Source organism: Peromyscus californicus, unplaced genomic scaffold, assembly GCF_007827085.1.
Source record: "Peromyscus californicus insignis strain IS unplaced genomic scaffold, ASM782708v3 Scaffold_18__1_contigs__length_77618521, whole genome shotgun sequence".
NCBI lineage: Eukaryota > Metazoa > Chordata > Mammalia > Rodentia > Cricetidae > Peromyscus > Peromyscus californicus.
The window spans coordinates 26,441,493-26,461,766 of record NW_026294480.1 but is presented as its reverse complement, the minus strand read 5'-3'; the positions used below and the strand labels follow the sequence as shown (position 1 = coordinate 26,461,766).

General features: G+C 41.7%; 1 protein-coding gene across 4 annotated transcripts in view; it reads right to left on the bottom strand.

The window, feature by feature from the left end:
• Positions 1 to 20,274, bottom strand: part of Npr3 (natriuretic peptide receptor 3) — a 70,106-nt gene that overhangs the window by 43,170 nt on the left and 6,662 nt on the right. For all 4 annotated transcript variants that reach the window (XM_052743116.1, XM_052743114.1, XM_052743113.1 and 1 more), the window contains exons 2-3: positions 15,989 to 16,111; positions 4,602 to 4,768 (exon numbers count right to left, since the gene is read on the bottom strand). In XM_052743116.1, the coding sequence (XP_052599076.1) occupies positions 4,602 to 4,768; positions 15,989 to 16,103 (282 nt within the window). In that variant the 5' untranslated portion in view covers positions 16,104 to 16,111. The remainder of the gene's footprint in view (positions 1 to 4,601; positions 4,769 to 15,988; positions 16,112 to 20,274) is intronic.

Below are 20,274 nucleotides of genomic sequence, written 5' to 3'. Positions count from 1 at the left end.
GCTCCTGCTGTCTCATTGTGCTCCCACTGCCATGCTTTCTTCACTAGGATAGGCTATGTCCATAGGCCAAAATAAACTTTTCTTCCTTAAGTTTCTTTTGTGGGATATTTCATCACCGTGTCTCAGTCACCGTTCTATTGCTGTGAAGAGACACCATGACCAAGGTAACTCTTAAAAAGAAAGCATTTAATTCAGGGATTGCTGACAGTTTCAGAGATTTAGTCCATCATTATCAAGGAGCATGGCAGCACTCATGGTGTTGCAGGCAGTAGCTAAGAAGTACATCCTGATCTGCAAGCTGAGAGAGAGAGAGAGAGAGAGAGAGAGAGAGAGAGAGAGAGAGAGAGAGAGAGAGAGAGAGAGAGAGAACACCTGGCCTGGCATGTACTTTTGAAACCTCAAAGCCCAACCTCAATGACACACTTTCTCCAACAAGGCCACACCTACTTCAACAAGGCCACACCTCCCAATCCTTCTAATCCTTTCAAATAGTGCTGCTCCCTAGTGAGCAAGCATTCAAACATATGAGCTTATGGAGGCCATTCCTATTAAAAGAAAAAAAACCACCACATACAACAATGAGAAAAGCAACAAATATATAATCTTAAAATAGGATGAAGAACCTGATTGTCACAGCAGTTATAGAGCCAAGTATGGTGGACAACACCTGTAATCCCAGCACTTTCGAGGTTGAGGCAGGTGTGTCTGGAGTTCAAAGACATCTTTACACAGTGAGTTCAAGGCTACCTTGGGCCACATGAGATCCTGTCTCAAATGTTAAAAAAAAAAAATCAAGGCATTGGATGGAATTCAAACACGAAAATCAACACAGGTAATAAAGCATAGAGCTTACCATTCACACTAGCATAAGTAAAACAAGAAATCTTGAGTGTTCTGAGTGCGTTTTTCAGTGTCAATAACCTGACTGGCATTTTATACAAAACTGGGCATTCTATGCAGGGATCTCTCGGTATCGTTTCTTATACTCCATTTATTTTTTTCATTGTTTTCCTTTATTTTTGTAAATTTCATACATACGTACAATGAAAAGTGATCCTATCAGCCTCCACCCATCTTTAATCTCCTCATGTTTGGAGGCAAACATGCCCCTTCCCAACTTCATGCCCTTTTTTATAACCCACTAAAATCCAGTTATTGCTGCCTACATATACACACCTCCACCGGAGCTTGGGAAACCTATTCTTGACCACATCCTCAACAGGAAATGGCTCTCTCTCCCCTGTTTTCCTTAATTAATATTCTTTAAAGAGGGAGCAGCCGGGCGGTGGTGGCGCACGCCTTTAATCCCAGCACTCGGGAGGCAGAGCCAGGCGGATCTCTGTGAGTTCGAGGCCAGCCTGGTCTCCAAAGCGAGTTCCAGGAAAGGCGCAAAGCTACACAGAGAAACCCTGTCTCGAAAAACCAAAAAAAAAAAAAAAAAGAGGGAGCAAGTGATGGAGATGAAGACCAATTTTACAGAAGCAAAGTTGTGTTGATCAGGGCTGGGAGATGGCTCATTTGACAGTGTCCTTATCGCAAAAGCTTTGAGGATCTGAGTTTAACCTTTAGCGCCCATGTAAAAATCCGGGCACAGCAGCATACACCTGCAATCCCAGATTCAGGAGGGCAGAGACAGAAAGACCCCTGGGAGTGACTGACCAGCCAGTCTAGCCGAATCAACGAGCACCAGGTTCTGTGAGAAACGCTGCCTCAACAAATAAATGAGATGGAGAGTAAGGAAGATATCCTATATTAACTGCTGGCCTCAACATACATGTACACACACGGACACACATGCTCGAGCACACCTATGCCCACACATACACATAAAAAATTGAATTAACGCATCCAAGTTTAGTAAGCAAAAATATAAAATCACTGTGCCATTAAAATAGTCAAATCATTTTGCTATTAAAAGAAATCATTGTCATTCTGTCCTTCCAATGGTGCAGTATAGTTTGTTTTTTTAAAAAAATTTACTTTCATATATTTCCATTTTTGAAAAGATCATAACTTTTACAGGGGTGCTGGCAACATGCTAATATGAATGTGACTCTAAAAAAACATCAAGTTGGATCAGGGGTTTCATTCCATTTACAATGCTAAAACAAACCTTCAAAGGCACAAGGCCCTTCCTCGCCCTGGACAAGGCAACCCATGCGTGTGCCGTTTTTTGTTTCAGTTATCCTAAGAAAACACATTACTTAAGAAAAACAGGAAACCGCCAGGCATGGTGGCGCATGCCTTTAGTCCCAGCACTCTGGAGGCAGAGGCAGGAGGATCTCTGAGTTCAAGGCAGTCGGTTTACACAGTGAGATTCTGTCTCAAAAAAAAAAAAAAAAGAATGAAAGAAAAGAAAAGAAAAAAGAAAAGCAGAAAACCTTCACCAAAGAAAAATAAAAGGGAATATCTCAATCTGAGATGCTCTCTCGCACCCCACATAGTAAGCACTTTGCTTCATGCACCAGCCAGACAAAATGATGTCATCTGTAGTGACACAAACAGATAAGAAATCTGTTGCATGCTCTTTCATTTTAAAGTTCAGACAACTCAGTACCATGTTGGGATGCTCACCAGTGCCCTAAAAGTTATAATTTAATATATTTTATTTGTATTCAGCATACTTAATTTAATAATTTAATTCAACTAAATACAATTTTAATGAAGCTGTAGACACATCAGCATAAGTGTTAAGAAACAGAAGCATTAAAAGGAAACAAATCAGACCCTGCTCACAGACCACATGCTTGGGTGGGGGGGAAGCACGGTGCAAATGCGGTCACCAAACCACATGATTGTCGGGGGAAAGCATGGTGTAGATGAGAACTAATGGGTTCACCAAACTTGCTGGCTGTGAGATACAGACAGAGGTGCAGAGCCCATGCTAGGCTCTGTGAACTCAGTTCTAGACAGACAGATAGGACAGCCCATGGATGCAAATATGAGAAGCTAAAGGTCTTGAAAGAAAGTTGAGTCTGCGTGATGTGTTCAGATTGAAGAAGCATCTCCCACGGCACTGGTCTAGACTCCTTGTGGGCCCAGGCTCCTGACTCTGGTTCTTTTGCTCTCTCCCACAACACACCACAGCCACCACCTGTGCAGACTAGCCTTAGAAGCCACTGGTGCTCAAAAGCACTGCATGGAAAAGTAAAGTGGAGTATTGGGTGGTGGAACAGAGAGAGAGACAGACAGACAGAGAGAGAGAGAGAGAGAGGGAGAGAGAGAGAGAGAGAGAGAGAGACAGAGACAGAGACAGAGAGACAGAGAGACAGAGAGACAGAGAGAGGGAAGGAGGGAGGGAGGGAGGGAGGGAGAGAAAGAGGGAAAGAGAGAGAGAGAGAGAGAGAGAGAGAGCCCTGGATTTGACTCCCAGAACTAAGAAAAAAAGAAAAGGAAAATGAATGTGTCTTCAGAACTAGAATAAATTGTTATAATTACCCCAATTCTACTTAAAATTATAAATTTTATTTATTTTAAAAGTCAAGCAGCATGGAGAGGCAGTATTATAATTCACAGATGCAAACACTCTTGAAAACACTAGAATCAGGTTAGGAAAATACTAAGAATTTTTGCAGTAACAATGTCTTCTTAATGAGATTTAGCTTTCTGACCAAGAATAAGTGATAATCCAGAATATCCAAGAAGTATATTGAGAAGTCAACTGTTGTCCAGTGAGTCTCATTAATGTCAGATAACATATGATGAAATAATTGAACTTTAACAACTTCAGGGAGAAATCCAAACAAATCAACACTGTCCCTGAGTTTTCAAATCTTAAAGTTAGTATGGACCATTAGGTAAAATAGTACATAAATTGCCTTTATATTTTCATTATTGTCAGGGAAGGGAAGACAGACCAGCATGCCCACCCCAGGCCACTAACTCAAAAGTCCTCTACTCGTCCTGTTCTGAGAAAGAGTTTGCCTTTATGACACTGTGGACATCTCAGAAACATAACTGAAAGTGCCAAAGGCTGCCCAAACAACAGCACCCAGGGAGGGGCTGGACCCTTAGCCCAGGACCAAGCATCTTTAAGATGAATTAGTAACAAGAACACTACTGGAGTGGGAAGACCTAGAACACCCAAGTAGGAAGCAGCTTGCCGCAGAAGAAAAAAACTCCACTGCCCTGCAGGAGACATGAGCAAACCAACCAAGAAGAGGACACGGATTGTCCAAAGAAAGAGCCTGCAAAACCTAAAATATCTCTGCCACCAATGCTTGGACAAATTAGCCGGGCAAAACTTGGGCATCCCTTCAACCGCCTCCTCCCAATACCCTTCTTGCTTAGTAAATGCCGGGAGTCCACAGACACCCGGCTCTGCATTACAGGTTCCCAGGAAAAGGCCGTTTTCCATCCTGCAGCTGTTGCAAAGAGGTGTAAGTGAGTGACAGGAACGATGATGGGATGGAGGGGAGCGGGGGGGAGGGGGGGCAGGGGGAAGTGGCCAGGAAAGAAACACACACAGAAGGCAACAGTGGCATTCAGACTTGAACTCGGAATTTTTGAATGGCTCAGAATGGGATACTTTGTCACCTCTGGTTTAATTAGAAGCTTGTTTGCAGGATGCTGAAGGGCGAGGCTCATAATCAAGCACTTACGTAATCCTCCTCATTGAGTCCTTGTTTCTCAACAGAACTTTTCACCTCCATGGAAAACTTCTCAAACTCAGGTTTCACGGTCCTCAGTAGGGTGACTGTTTGCAGGGATGAGTAGGCTTGCTTAGCTTCAAAGTCGTGTTTGTCTCCTCTCTTCCACGAGCCATCTCCTACGGGAGAAATGAAAATATTTATAATTCCAAGCCAGTCACTATAAAGAGGCCATTCTCTCTTCTCAACTGCAATGTGTCCCTACATGGTACTTTTGACAGCTGAGGCAAGAGGTATTGTCATAGTTTTGCACTTAGGTGTAATGTGACAATGTCAAAATCATTAAAGGAGAAGGAGTCTCTGTGGACACATGTTCCTTTGAAATGTGAGAGAGACAGACAAGCTCTGTTGATGTAATTGTCTTAGAATAACTATGGAACTGCAATTGTCAGCCCCCACCCCACTTCACCCCATCCCCGGAACTGCAGAAGCAAAAGGAAAGTTTTGGTTCCTTTCCATCCATACATACTTTCAATCCCTACAATCCATTATGGAGGTGAACTAAGTCTATTATTATGCTGTTCAGACCCGGAATGACAGGTTACAGTAAAGCATGAGGATGGATTGCATGCAAACTAAGTTAGGACTGTTCAACTGCTTTCATCGCTCTGGGATGAAAAGTGGCTTGCGTGGACTTGAGGGTTTATATCTGTATGGTATTGGCGGCATCACCAAAATTACTCATGAGACAACGCTAAATCAGTGTGTAAAGTACAATGAGTATTTTGAGCATAAATAATAATAGATAGATGATTGATGATAGATAGTTAATAGAGACATACATACACACATAAATACATAGATGATGGATAGATAATAGATATCTTAAACACTTTTTATGCATAAACTCAATCCTCATGATATCCTTCCTACATGACAGACAAGGAAACTGAGGCACAGAGACACTGAGCAGCCTGTTGCTTCACAGCTCCCGCCTCACAAAAGGGAATACTAATCACCTGGGTAAGTATCCTTCTCTTCTCTTGATTTCATCCTTGCGGCTTGAAGACAGTGTAGACCTCTATCTTATGATAAAAGCTTCTCTTCGAATGAATCATCATTATAAACCCTGGAGCTCTCTGAAGACAGGACTGCAGCCTGATATAGTACCATAAAAGTTAACTGTACACCTCAAGCCCCAGTCTGTGAAGATGGCTCGAACCTCACAGCTCAATGCCAATGAGATCTCTGGGACCTCTGGGCATGTGGACAGGTCTGTAGTACTCACTCTACAGTTCCAGAAGGTCAGTGAAGAACGAATGACTCTGGGATCTCACCTCAGCTTGAGCCATATACATCCGAACTGTGTGCATGGTACATGCATAACTCTGCAATAGCCAGAGACAACATCGTAAAAAGTTTCCACCAAATTTAAGAGATTTGAACCAAGTAAACAACCAAATAGCACACTATAAGAGTGGGGAACAGAAAAACAAAGCAGAGAAAAGAGACAATGAGCTCCAGCCAGGAGCCATCTCATATGAAGACAAGGAATTAGTCCAGTCCTAAATGTGTAAATAGGATTTTAATAGGTGGAGAAGAAAGTGGAAAGGCGTGTCTGGCAGAACCCACACCACCAGACAAAGGTGCAAACGTGTATAGCATCCAGCAGGCAGTGGGTGGAAGATGGATCTCAGTCTAGAAGATGAGAAAAGGCAGAAGTGGAGAATGTGTTTGTGGAAGCTCTCTGTTTCATCAGAGTTCTAATAATAGCAACCATTTATTCATTGCTTACTACTAACCAGTGGGGAGCTACTAAAAGATAAATAAGACAGAGCTGAGAACTTAGTGTGTTAAAGACTAAATCTGTGTTCAATGACCATAAAACTAAATCTCAAGCCACCAAACTAAATTTGACAAAAGTCATCCTCCCTCTTCCTCCTCTACTTCCTCCTCCTCTTCCTCTTCTGCAATCTCTCCCAAACCCTTAGGAGACCACAGCCTAAAAGAAGTAATGCCTGGCATTGGAGCCAGTGAGCTGTGTTCTCTGTCAAATGCAAGGGAACCCGAAAGAGTTCTCAGTCCCCAAGACCCAGACAACATAGCAGTCGCTGTCCATGGAAGACCCCAAATTCCAAGAGTTCCTATGGAGGGACCTACTTCCTATAGACATAAAATAAGCAATAATTAAATAATTCTCTTGTTTTCAATTTTATTTATTTTTAGTTATGTGTATGTTTGCCTACTTGTCCATAGATGCAACACACACACACACACACACATATATATACATATATACATACATATATATATATATGTATATATATATGCCTGCAGAGGACAAAAGAGGGCATTGGATTGGATCTCCCCAAACTGGAGTTACAGGGGATGGTTGAACTGCCAAATATGGATGCTGAGACCCTAACTCAGATCCTCTACAAGAGCAGTACACACTCTTAACTGCTGAGCCATCTCTCTAGGCCCTATTGGCTCATTTTTAATTGAATCAACGTGTCAAGACTCTGTTGAAGCTGGTATACAACATATGCTACTTCCCTATGGTACATGAGTGCCTGAATTTGATCCCCAGACTAGGTTTAAGAGGGCATAAGTAGGGGTGTTTATAAGTACTGATTTTCCTAGACAAAGAAAATTATAGTTTTCATCAATGGAGAAGAGTTCAGTTTTCTCCAGGGACTTAAGGGAAATTCTTAACCTTGTGGGGGTCTTAGGCTATGTTAGAAAATATGTGCAGAATTATAATAGCAATTATCTCAGTAAATGGAACAGAAAGAACATATGTTTCAAAAATAAGTGAAGTCCAGTCTAATAATGTCAGCAAACATGACCTAAAATATAATAACTTTGGAGTTTTATTTTCTAGAAAAAAAATAGAAATTATAATGCTGAATAAATTCAAACCAACCTAAGCGGGTGTGTGTTCACAACCATAATTTCTTCAGTGAGCTCTTCTCCCACACCCTGAGGAAAGTAAAGATTGATTTGGTGTGGTGTCCTATCAGTGGAGACAAATTTAATTCAGCAGACAACTAGGTGCCTCTGGAGATTTATGAGCGGAACAGAAGAATGACAGGATGAGGACCATGCCTTAGGAAATAGCAGTGGATTAGATAAATAAATAAATAGGATTAGTGTGGGGAGCCACTGAGCATTCGCAGCCACAGTAATCCAAGCACGAGGGTAAGAGAGGTCATGTGTGGCAAGTCACAGGCCGGAAACACAAAACTGGCCTCTAGGAGGTCAAGCTCACTAAGAAGTTTCCTTTTGTTTTCTCTTTCTTTCTTTCTTCCTTTCTTTCTTTCTTTTTCTTTTATTTTCTTTTTTTGGCATTTTTGATATGTTAGTAAATTTTTTTCAAAAGTAAGTATTTTTCTGCTTTTATAATCATGAAAAGAGATAGAACCCAAGAGAATGAAAACAAGACAGCTGTACAAGAGGAATCCCAAACTCTACGATGTTTAAGGAGGGGTGGTCAACAGAGAGGGAGTTCCGGCAAAGGGAAGAAGAAAACCAGTCATCCTTAGAAGAAAAAGGCCGAGTGACGTAGAGGAGGAGGGGAAGAAATGATGGTGTGTGTTAGTGTCACTGAAGAATGCCCAAAGGATACTGCCAGGCTAAGCTTAGAAACAGCTCTGAAGCCAGAGAGAGGATGGGCTAGAAAAGGCTCTGGGTGCCATTTCTACACAGACCAGGGTTGGTGCCCAGGGGCTGTCTGCCCTAAAGAAGAAGGTACAGGCAGAAGATGAGAGGGCTGAGCACACACTGCTGTCAGTGAACAGAAATAGGAGATAAAGAGGCACTAACAGAACCAGGAAATGAACAGTGGTCTCAAAGCCGGGAGCATAAGATTTCCAGAAAGGAGTAGCTAAAAACCATCTGGGGCTGCCCTAGAGCTAGGTCATCTCACATAGCAGCCACCAGCTGCATGTGTTACTGTTTAAATTCAAATTAACTGAAAATTCAATTCCTTCATCACATTTGCCACATTTCAAGTATTCAACAGTCAGCCGCATGTGGGATGTAACCAGTGGCTACCCAGGCAACACAAGATAGAATGTAGCTAGCCCAGTATGGCAGTGTATACCTACAATGCTGGGACTTAACAAGCTGAGTTAGAGGATGACAGCTTTGAGGCCAATCTGGGCAACTAAGCAAGATCATGTACCAAAAATGGGAGGAATGGAACAAGACAGGACAGGAAAGAGAGGAAGAGAAAAAAAAGAGGAGAGAGAGAGAGAGAGAGAGAGAGAGAGAGAGAGAGAGAGAGAGAGAGAGAGAGAGGGAGGGAGGGAAGGGAGGGAGGGAGAGAGAGGAGGGAATGGAAGCGAAGGGAGGGAGGAAGGGAAGAAGGGACGAAGGGAAGAAGGAAGGAAGGAAGGAAGGACAGAGGAGAATACCATCCCAATGAAATATATCAATGGAACAGGAAGTTGCATTAAACAGCACTGTTTGGAGGCATGTCCCTCACCAAGGCTAAGAAATCTGTCAATAAAGCTACTGGTGACCCTGAAGGAACAACTTTCAGAGAGCAGTATGCATTGATATTTTTTTAAATTACATGCATATCAATGGTTATTTAATTACCAACTGTCAATGAAGTCTCAATCAGAGATTGTCTAGATTAGTTTCCCCATGTCTGGGGTATATTATCTTGATTAGTAGAAACACTCAGCCACTGCAGGTGGCATCACTACCTGGACAGGGGGTTCTGGATTGTGTAAGAGTGAGGGCTGAACATTAGCACGTATCCATCAGCTCATTGTTCTTTGCTCTTGACTGTGAATGTAATGACTAACTACTTTTAAATTCCTGTCTCTTTGACTTCCCAAAAATGTCAGGGTATTTTATCACAGCAAAAGGAAACAAAATTGTGTGTCTGTCTATGTGACCATAGGTATTCATGCACGTCGGTGCACACCTGCATATGCGTGAAGACCAGAAAAGGATATCAAAACCCTCAGAACTGGAATTACAGGTATATGACATGTGAGTGCTGGGCTCTAAATTCCAATCCTCATGATTGGGTAGCAAGGGCTTTTAAACCCTGAGCCATCTCTTCAGTCCCAAGTGTAGCATTTTCACAACTGTCCTAACCAAGGAATTAATAAGAAGAAAAAGAAGTCTGATCCTGAGAAGTAGGGTAGAAAAGAGGAGGGTTCTTCCCCATCGTTTCATAGTAAAGGAAAGTATGTGCTTGGGTTTGCTTTGTTTGATTTTAATATTACAGGAACTCAAGCTTGCACTGAGTGAACAAAACCCAGAACATGTGTGAAAGGGGAGACGGTCTGTGTTTAGCAATTCTGTGGCCAGGAAGCTGGCTCCAATGACTGTGACACCCTGTAACTGCCAGCACCTATCAAGGACTGAGCACACAGTAGGCCTTCAATGTATGTGACCTGAAACGAAGGAATATCTGGAATGTCACACAGTCTGCCCGAGAACTGAGTGCCTGTCATTCACCTACCCTGACTGCCTGCCACTGTGACTCTTCAGCTCTAGTGACGGTAAGTCAAAGGAAAGCGCCGATCTTGCCTCATCTTACCCACTCTACGCTGTCCCAGCGTCACACAGTGCCAGGAGCTAGACTCCCAGACACGCCCAACAGTACCACACACAGCTCAACGCGATACAGCCGCTTTGCCGGCAGCATTGCATTTTTCTATTCTCACAGTAATTCTATGAAAAAGATGGAAAGGGGATGCCTCACAAATAAGGACACCAAGGGGCTAGGAGATTAATCATAGAAACAGGAGCAAATGCAAGCCAGGGCCCAGGTGCTTGATCCCTGTCCCAACTATGTTCAACTCTTCCAAAGGGAGGCTCTCCAGGATTTAAGACTGCATCTGTCATGCACAACACATGGGTTCGAAAGAAAACGGTAGTGCAGGAAAAATAGGGGAAGTCCTGAAATGCTGCCAGACAACCACCACAGCCGAAGGATTATATGAGAATTCCTTTGTTTTTCCTCTTTGCTCCAAATTGACGTTAATGTGCATATATCATCCTTGTGGGCAAAGCATTATAAATCCAATCTCTCCTCTTGTGTCTGTGTTCGACTTTCCTTCAGACCTCTCCTGAAGTCCTGCTGACTGAGCACTCAGGAAGGCGAGGTGAGTGCAGCGACCATTCAAGCAGTTGGGATTGTGCAAGTCGCTTCCCACGGTATACCTTTGGAGAAGGTCATGAGGAAGCTAATACGACCAGAGACAAATGCCAGCCGATGCTGTGAAAACATCTGTAAGGCAATACGATCGTCTACCCTCCAGATTTTTTTTTAAGTCCGGTTTTAAAATCCCTTCAAGCACTTTAATTCCCCCATATCATATTATACACAGAACTCTTATTGCCATAGAATTTAGGCAAGTCCAGAGATAATTCTGAGGTCTCACCAAAATTGAGACATTTAGTAATCAAAGAAAATAGACACACTGTCGACTATGTTTTCTAAAAGTACCAGTGAAAACGGATGATGTGCCTCTAGAACAGAGGTTCTCAACATGTGGGTCGTGACCCCTCTGTCAGTCACATATTAGATATCTTGCAAATTTGATATTTACATTATGATTCATAACAGTAGCAAAATTAGAGCTATAAAGTAGCAACAAAATAATTTTATGGCTGGGGAGTCCCCACAACATGAGGAACTATATTAAAGGGTCACAGTATTAGGAAGGTTGAGAACCGCTGCTCTAGAACTAGTATACAGTTTGTGTGAGGTGCCATAGGGAAAGCTTTTGGAATCACAGCTCTGATTATGGGGGTTTAAATTATCAAAGAAGGCTCTGGATCCTCTGGAATGCTGGTTCAGGTGACCCTGCCCACTGTATGATTCCATCAGTCACTCCTGCTCCAAGGAAGAAGATGCTTCAGGGTCTGTGGAAGACATAGAAAGGTACCACACTACACCCACCATCTCCCCCTCCTTACTCACAGAATCCCACTTTGGTTTTGGAGTCCAACTGAGAATACAATTTCTGACCTGGCTTTTATCCAGGGGTAGCCAACCTCAAACAACCGGAAGTTGAGTAGAGCTTCCATGGAAGCCAACAAAGAGAATGGAGTCACCTGAACGGATCTCTCGTCTGCTAACCTTGACCTACCTTGACTAGAATTAAGGCATGACCCCTGGCCACAGTCTTTGGTAAATGAAAACAGAGACAGGAAACATAAGAAACTTGTAACAGTAATGACTTATAGACTCAGATCCCTAACCTGGACTTCCCTCCTCCAGAGCTCTTTCAGGTAGAAGAAAGCTGTACATGTTGGTCACTCTAGTTGAGTGTAACGATTATTCACTTGCGGGTGTAATTCATAATGCACGCAGCCCCTTCGGGTGGATTAGCTGAAAGTCAGTGACTGCGGTAGCAGATTGTACCACATGAAATCAGAGAAAAGTTTGAAAAGTACTGTTTTTAAAGTTCCATGGGCAGTGGTCAAAGCAAAGTAAGACTAACAATGAAAGCCGCAAATATTTGTTACATAGTTTCTGCATTTCCTCAGGTCTGCCAGGTAGTTAACAAACATCCTCTCTCGTGTTCACTTGTTGCTCAGCCTGATGTATCATTAGAAGAGACGAAGGTGGCAAGGGAGGACAGGTTAACTCACTGTTCAAAGATTGACTTTTAGCTGTTAACTCTTAGGTCTTAGCAATTAAGACTTAGAATATGGGTCAGTCTTTCAGGCTAATTGAGATCAGAGCCCAAAGTCTGAGCAAATGTACAGTACAATGTAAAGTAATGCAGATTTCATCAGAAACATCAAGAATTCATTGTGATTTGTGTGAAACCATTTTGCAACTAAATTTTCAAGAAACCAAAACTGGAGCTAAAAAGATGGCTTGGCAGTTAAGAGCAGAGGACCTGAATTCGGTTCTCAGCACCACATGGTAGCTCACAACCAGATGCTGTCTTCGCCCTCTGTGGGCGCCATACATACATACATACATATACCTACATACATACATACATGCCAGGCAAACACCCACACACATAACATAAAAGACATAGATCTAAAACAAACAAAAATATATATTGAAAAGAAAACAAAAATTGAATCCATGGAATAAGAAGTTTTTAATGTGTAAATAAATAATCTAAATATAAAGATACATATGCATGAGCTCTCTATTACTTTTACAAGTTTTCTATAAGTCTAAAAGTCACAGGCTAAAGTAGTTAGTTTTGCCCAGGCATAGTGTCATATGCCTTTAATACTGGCACTTGGGAGACAGTCCAGTGGATCTCTGTTCGTTCAAGGCCAGCCTGGCCTACACAGTGAGTTCCAGGATAACCAGGGTTACATAGAGACACTCTGTCTCAAAAAAAATTAAATTTAAATTTTAAAAGTAGTTAATTTTATATTTCTAAAAATTTTAAATATAATTTTACAATGTGTATAATAAAAGTAAAACTAAGCCGGGCGGTGGTGGCGCACGCCTTTAATCCCAGCACTCGGGAGGCAGAGCCAGGCGGATCTCTGTGAGTTCGAGGCCAGCCTGGTCTCCAAAGCGAGTTCCAGGAAAGGCGCAAAGCTACACAGAGAAACCCTGTCTCGAAAAACCAAAAAAAAAAAAAAAAAAAAAAAAAAAAGTAAAACTAGAAGGGGGATATTGAAGAAGTGGCACAGAATAAAGAGCCCTGGCTCCTCTTCCAGAGAACCCAGGTTTGATTCCCAGCACCCACATGACAGATCACAACTGTCTGTAACTTGAGTTCCAGGAGATCCAATGCCCTCTTCCAGGCTCCCCAGGCACCCACCAGGTACACACACAAGTGGTACACAGACATGCATGCAGGAAAAAAACCTATATATTAAAATAATAATAATAAAATTTTAAAAATAAATAAATGGGCCTGTACAATGGCTTAGCAAGTAAAGGCACCTGCCACCCAAACTGATGACCTGCATTCAGTCCCCAGAACTCACATAAAGGTGGAAGGAGAAAGACAGCTCCATAAAACTGTAATCTGACCACCACATGCACACCACAGCAAGTGTACACACACACACACACACACACACACACACACACACACACACACACACTAGGATAAAAATTAAAAATATAAATTTCAATAAATAAAGCTATAACTTGCAAAACTGATAAAGGATACAAGAATACAGAAAATTTCCTCATTATCCAAAAATAAAAATTGGTAAAACCTCTGTATGAGGAAAGTTACCAATCCTATCAATGTTTGCATATAACGATTGAGCCAACATTTGTACCTCAAGGAATTTATATTGTATAATATGTAATATAGGTCTAACTGTGTGACTATAAGTGTATATACACATCAGACTATTCAATACATCCTGCTCTTAATAACAAGAGGCTGGGAGAAGTGTTAAGAAATAGAGGTTAGGGCTGGAGGGATAGCTCAGCCATTAAAGGCTAGGCTCACAACCAAAAATATAAGAAATAGAGGTTAATTAAAGATGTACTAGGTAGGTGTACATAATATGATCATTTTATTGAAAAATATTCTTGTGAAATGTGCATAAATCTAATAGACAAAATATATATTTCTTTTTTCTTTAAGATACGTATTTCTAAGAAATTACAATGTAACTTTTTCTCTGAGTGGCAGAATTTTAACTTATTTTCTTCCAGTTGTTTTTATAGATTTTCCAAATTTTCTGCAATGCTCATTTATTATAATAACAGGGGAAAGCCAAAACACGAGTTTATCTGTTACACTTGTTATTAGGTACTGCGTGCATAATGCATGCAAATGTGCTTGTCTCTTGATAGCATGCATTCTTATGCACCACCTTAAATTCTGTATTTAATCCTATAAGACAGAATAGATGTTTTCCCTTTAACCTATTTTGGCCCCTGTGTTAAAGAACTCAATGCTGCAGCTGCTAGTATTATGACATTCTGGTCTTAAGTCAATGAACAAGGACAGCATCCCACTTAACAGAAAGGAGGAAGGGAAAGACTATAACGATAGCAAACAGCACGAAATATTTCATTTATTCTTCAAGCACCACATCTCCAGGGCTATCCATCACAGGAAGTGGTGGCTACTTTTGTTTCATCAACTTTTCTTTATTCCCCAGAAGTATGTTATATTATCTGTATATACACAATGATCACTGCTTAAGTAAGCCAGGAAGTCAGGGCAGGAAACCACAGTGAATGTTTAAAGGCTTGGAGCCTATCTAAATAACTATATATCATCAGCAAGCACTCGGAAGTAGAGCTCGCCATAAACATGCCATCTGTGATCTGCACGTTTGCAGCTTTAGAGCTGGGTGGCTTTGAGCAGCCAGTGTGTATGTTTGAGGAAATGTCCTGTAGTATTGAAGTGTCTACTTCCGAGAGCATCCTAACTACAGTGGGAGGAAAAGACTTTGTATTTGTGATCGTGATGAGCCCCTTAAGCATTCTTCCATTACATGGAGGACTGGAGAGATGGCTCAGGGGTTAAGAGGCCTGGCTGCTCTTCCAGAGGACCCAGATTCAACTCCCAGCATCCACATGACTTACAACAGTTTGTAATGCTAGTTCCCAGGGTATCCTAAGCCCCCTATTGGCCTCTTTGGACACTGCACACATGTGATGCACAGACAATACATGTGATGCACAGACATACATGCAGGCAAAACACCCAAACAGATACAGATAAATACTTATTTTATTTTTTTAAAAAAATTTAATCCTCTATTACACAGACCTTGGGAGTTTCCCTAAATCCAATATAAGGAATCAAAGATGTCTTCACCCTATATGTAAGTGGCTCGTGAAATTCTACTTAAGAGAGGATTAAGGTGTAGTAAGCTACAAGAAGGGAGGGTTCCAAGTGACTTCCAAGTGTCAAAACTTGCAGTATTTGTTATTTTATTTCCTATTGTGGCCTATAAGAGACACATGTGTAATATGAATAAATATTATATATATTTATATATTGTTATATTACTAAAAGTTTTATGAAGCAATACATATGTTAACTATGGCACACATTGACATATTCTGTCCTATAGCATTATGTTCTAATCTGTTCCTGCTACCTAAAATTCCATCCCAAATCACACTTAAATTATTCTGGCAATCTACTATGACAAGGACACTTAGTGCCTGCATGTATTGTATATTCCTGTGCAGTTAGGAACAGACTATGCTGACCCACACTGAAGTTCCTTGACACCCCAGGTACATGGTGTCTTTTGCTTCTCACTGGGTTCTTGGAAAAGATGAAAAGCTTGAGAAACTACAAGGCATTGTAGAAGCGCTCAGAATCACGAATTTTCGAAAGCAAATGTGGTTCCCATGGTAACTGAAATCACATCCATAGACCTCACTACAGCTTTTGACTCTTTCTCATCCCTCTTTCTGCCGTTTTAGCAGAGCTGGAGGAGCTGGACACGGTTACCGTAGGAAGAACTGTTGAAGAGCTCAATGTTGAAGAAGGCGTAGTCTCCGCTGGTCATGCCATGTCTGTGCACCGCCAACATGATGCTCCGAATGGTGTCACCGCTGGCACACATGATCACCACTGGGAAAGAAACAGCGTGTGAGTCACCCAAACACACCAGGCTGACAGCGCCCCAAACAGCCAGGCTGAAACACATGCAGAATAGGACATTTATACAGTCTTGAAGAGCTCTTCATACACTACCTAATTCATGGTCACCACTTATCCACAGGAGGTGCAATCCCAGATCCCAGAGCATTCCCAAAAGTTGGGTAGAAAAGCATACCATTTTTTCCCTCAACATACATACCTATGATAAAACTTCACTTCTAAGTTAGACACTGTGACAGATTAGCAATAGTAACTAATAATAAAATAAAACAATTATAACAATATACTACAACAAAAGTAACTTAAAACGTACGAATTGTTTGCTTGAAGAAATTTTCATTTAAAATTTTCAAACCACATGGCTATGGGTAGCTAAATCCTAAGATGAAGCCATAGATAAAAGGGAACTCCACAATAACTTTAACTTAGAGAAACTTAGCAAACAACACCATAACCAAGCATTAGGAGCCAGCATCACTACGAGAACACAGACACAGTAACCTCCTGGTGGAACACACAGAAGGCCAGAAAATATACGAATAGGCAAAGTGCATCTGGTCAGGAGGAAGCAGCTACAAATCCAACCTAAGAGATGGTAGGATGAGTGATTCATCTATGCTCCTTAAAATACAAGTAAAAGATCTTCTGTAAGGATATCATGAGACATTTCACAGTTGGTGAAATTTGACTTAAGGTCAGTAGCTAGACAGCAGGATGTGTTTGCATTAAAGCTCTTGTCTTTCAGGACTACTACTGCAATTATTTATGTAAATATCCTTGCTGTTAAATGTTTTGAGAAAGCTGGGGATGTGACTCAGTCTGTAGAGTCCTTGCTTAGAGTGCCCACAGCTATGGGTTTGGTCCACGGCACCACAGAAAACTGGGTACAGTGGTATAACCCTGTAACTTCAGCTCTGTGTGGATCATCCTTGAAATATGAGGCCAGATTGTGTTAAATAAGACTTTGTCTCAAGAAAGGAAATGTGTTTAGTGATATAAAAGCACGATCTTGTAAATTATTCTCAAACGTTTCATAACATAATCTTTGTAATGTTGTATATATGTATGCTTATACAAACACATATCAATAGTGTTCATATCATAGTGGTTCATGTCTGTAATCCAAGAACTTTGAAGGCAGAGGTAGAAGAATCATGAGTTCAAGGCTACCTTGGGCTATATAATGAGACCTTGTCTGAAAAATAAGTAGATATAGATAGACAATGGATATTTGGGTAGATGGATGGTTTGATGATTATTAGTACATATACATACATACATACATACATACATAGGAAATCAGAAAAGACAGAGGAAAAAGAAGGGAGATATGCAAAATATTAAGACAAAATGACCAAGTATTAACAATTGGTGAAATTTGAGTGAAGGCTACAAAGCAAGAAAAGTTGGGCATGGTGGTTTGTGCCTATAATTCCAGTACAAGGGAGGCTGAGGCAGGAGGATTACCATGAGTTTCAGGGTAGTCTGGGCTACATAGTGAGCTCTAGGCCACCTGAGCTGCACTGTAAGACCCTGCCTCAAAAACAAAGCAAATGAAAACAGACAGGGGAGAATGGCAACTACTCATTCTTAGTAACACAGTAAACACATTCTCCAGGGAAAGCAGGGTGGATGCGTTCAGAAAGAACATTCCTCTGGCAAATCAGCCATGGGTATACACCTTCTTCTGTGTTCATTTACAAACATTATTCTGAAGGAGACCCAACACACAGAGGAAATAGATATTAAGATCTCTGCATGCATACATACACATACACAGACACACTCACTTTCCATGTTCTCTCAGTTTGTAGTCACACTGTCAAATATAAGAGGCTCTAAACAGCTTTAAGAGATGGCTGCCCGTGACCTAAGAGTGACACAGGGTAGAGTGAAGTGGAGACTTGGCCACTGTCCAGTCAATCTGCTGGTTTTGGGCTCGCAGGCCCCATGACCAGGAGAACTGTATCTGCTTCTTACACAGAGTGTGAGGAGACCCACAGAAGCCTAGGTGCTTGTAAATGGCCTTATCAGGATGCATACCAGCCCTCTGGGATGTGTGTGCTCTTTGTAAAAGTAGGGGTGCTAAAAGACATAAAACAAATGGCAGGCTGTGCCCGAACAGCCTTGACATTCTGCACAGAGGCCTGGACTCCTGTTGATATACCATTCACTGCACACATTAGCTCAGAGTGTCGGGCTATGACTGACACTTTTAACCACAGAGAGGCTTCATGCACAGGGCAACAGCACTTTAGAAAACATGCTTTTGAGACAATGCCTAACTCCTGAAGCCCATAACACTGAGAGTAGGTGTTGTTTCTTTTGGAAATATAATTATACATTTGGGATTTTAGAAAAATCCCACGATGTCTCAATAAAGAAGCTCTCAAAGAAACTCCTAATTACTAACTTGGGCCCTCATTTTAGATCAAGCCCCTTCGATGGGAAAAATCATAGGCAGAGTATCTCATAAAATAGCCAACAAGAGGCTATTGCTGAGCAAGTTCAAAGAGCATGGACTCCGAGAGTGGGCATCTCCAGAGCGACCCATGAAGCTCTGATTGGCTGTCTACTAAGGAGCCCTTGTCAACTTGTATCAGTTGTCTAGAGTTGAGTGTCTCTCAGTAGCCACTTGCAGAAACTGATTCTGCTGGTACGCTGGGCACATAGCCTGCACGATATTTATAAATAGATTGTCAGAACTGTGGGTTGCTTATGTCCTATGGGGAGCCAGAAGGATCATGAATACACTTGTGTCAATATCTCCTGTATCCAGGCATGCTAACTGGGGAGCCAAATTATAAGTAGTGGGATGCTACAGAGCGGGCAATATGAATCAGAGAAGCCGGGGAGGTGGTTCAAGTATCCAAAGGCACCGGGTGTGGACCCTAAGCATCCTTTTGAGAGCTATACCTGCCCTAGGATAGAACAGACTGTACCCTGAGGCCAAAGAACTAGCATCTGTATGTCTCTCAAGGGCTTTCATGTGTCCCCTCACTAGCCCCAGCAAGAGAGAAAGTAGTGAATTATCTCATTGGTGAGTCTGGAAGAGTAGGAGAGGTATGCCGGGCTCTTTCTTCTCCTTTGAGGTCTCTCCACTTGCACACAGTACACTTTGTAGGCTACAGTTGACATGTGGGTAAAGGGTTGCTCCTGGAAGAGGACCTTCAAGTAAGTGACACTCTCTATGGTTTGTGGCTGTCCCTACCTACAGCAGATGGTGAGGAGACCTCTTCAGCAGCATTTTTAAATGCACGCTTTCCAACTAGTTTAAAGGAACAATAACAAGGGCATTTCCCACGTTCTCCACCTGAATCTTACACTCATGTTCCTCTAGGTCTATACTTAGACACAGGAGACGGGAGCTACTGCATGGTGGCAGAACAAGGTGTGCCACATGCTGCCTACTGAAAGTGTGATCACAGAAATGAAAAGTGAAATAGTAGAGGCTGGAGAATTGGCTCAGTGGTTAAGAGCACTTATTGTTGCAAAGGACTCAGGTTTGATTCCCGGCACCCAAATGGTGGTTCATCACCGCCTCGGGCACCAAGGCACCAGGCACACATGTGATGCACAGCACACAGGCGTGCAAAACATTCATGCACGTAAAATAACACAAAAATAAATCTAAACATTTTAAATGGGATAGTAATTTTGGAGAGCAGCCCAAAGAAATCCCCCAAACAAAAAGGCATTTTTTCATTAAGGGGGCAAAAAGTAGGAAAGAAGTGCAGAGAATCAGTCAGATGGTCTGACATCAAGCTAACAATACATAGTAAAGATGAAGGGAATAAAATCATCAAAAAAATCATTTAAGAAGTTGTCTTAGAATTAAAAGACATGAGTTTCTGAGGACAAGGGGCCTACCAAGGCATAAGCAAAACACTGGCAGCAATGTGTGCCGTGGTCAAGTGCTAGGCTACAGAGGGCAAAAAGAAGAGTCTAACATTTTCTGGGTGGGGGAGGAATAATAAACACTAAGTCCAGTATCTAAACCAATTCAAACTAACAGCAACTTCAGAATCTAGAAGACAAGGGAGTAATGATATCAAATTTTTTTGGGGGGGGAATTACATATAGCATGGAATTTTGTGCAGTTTTACAATTACGTATAAGAGCAAAATAAATAA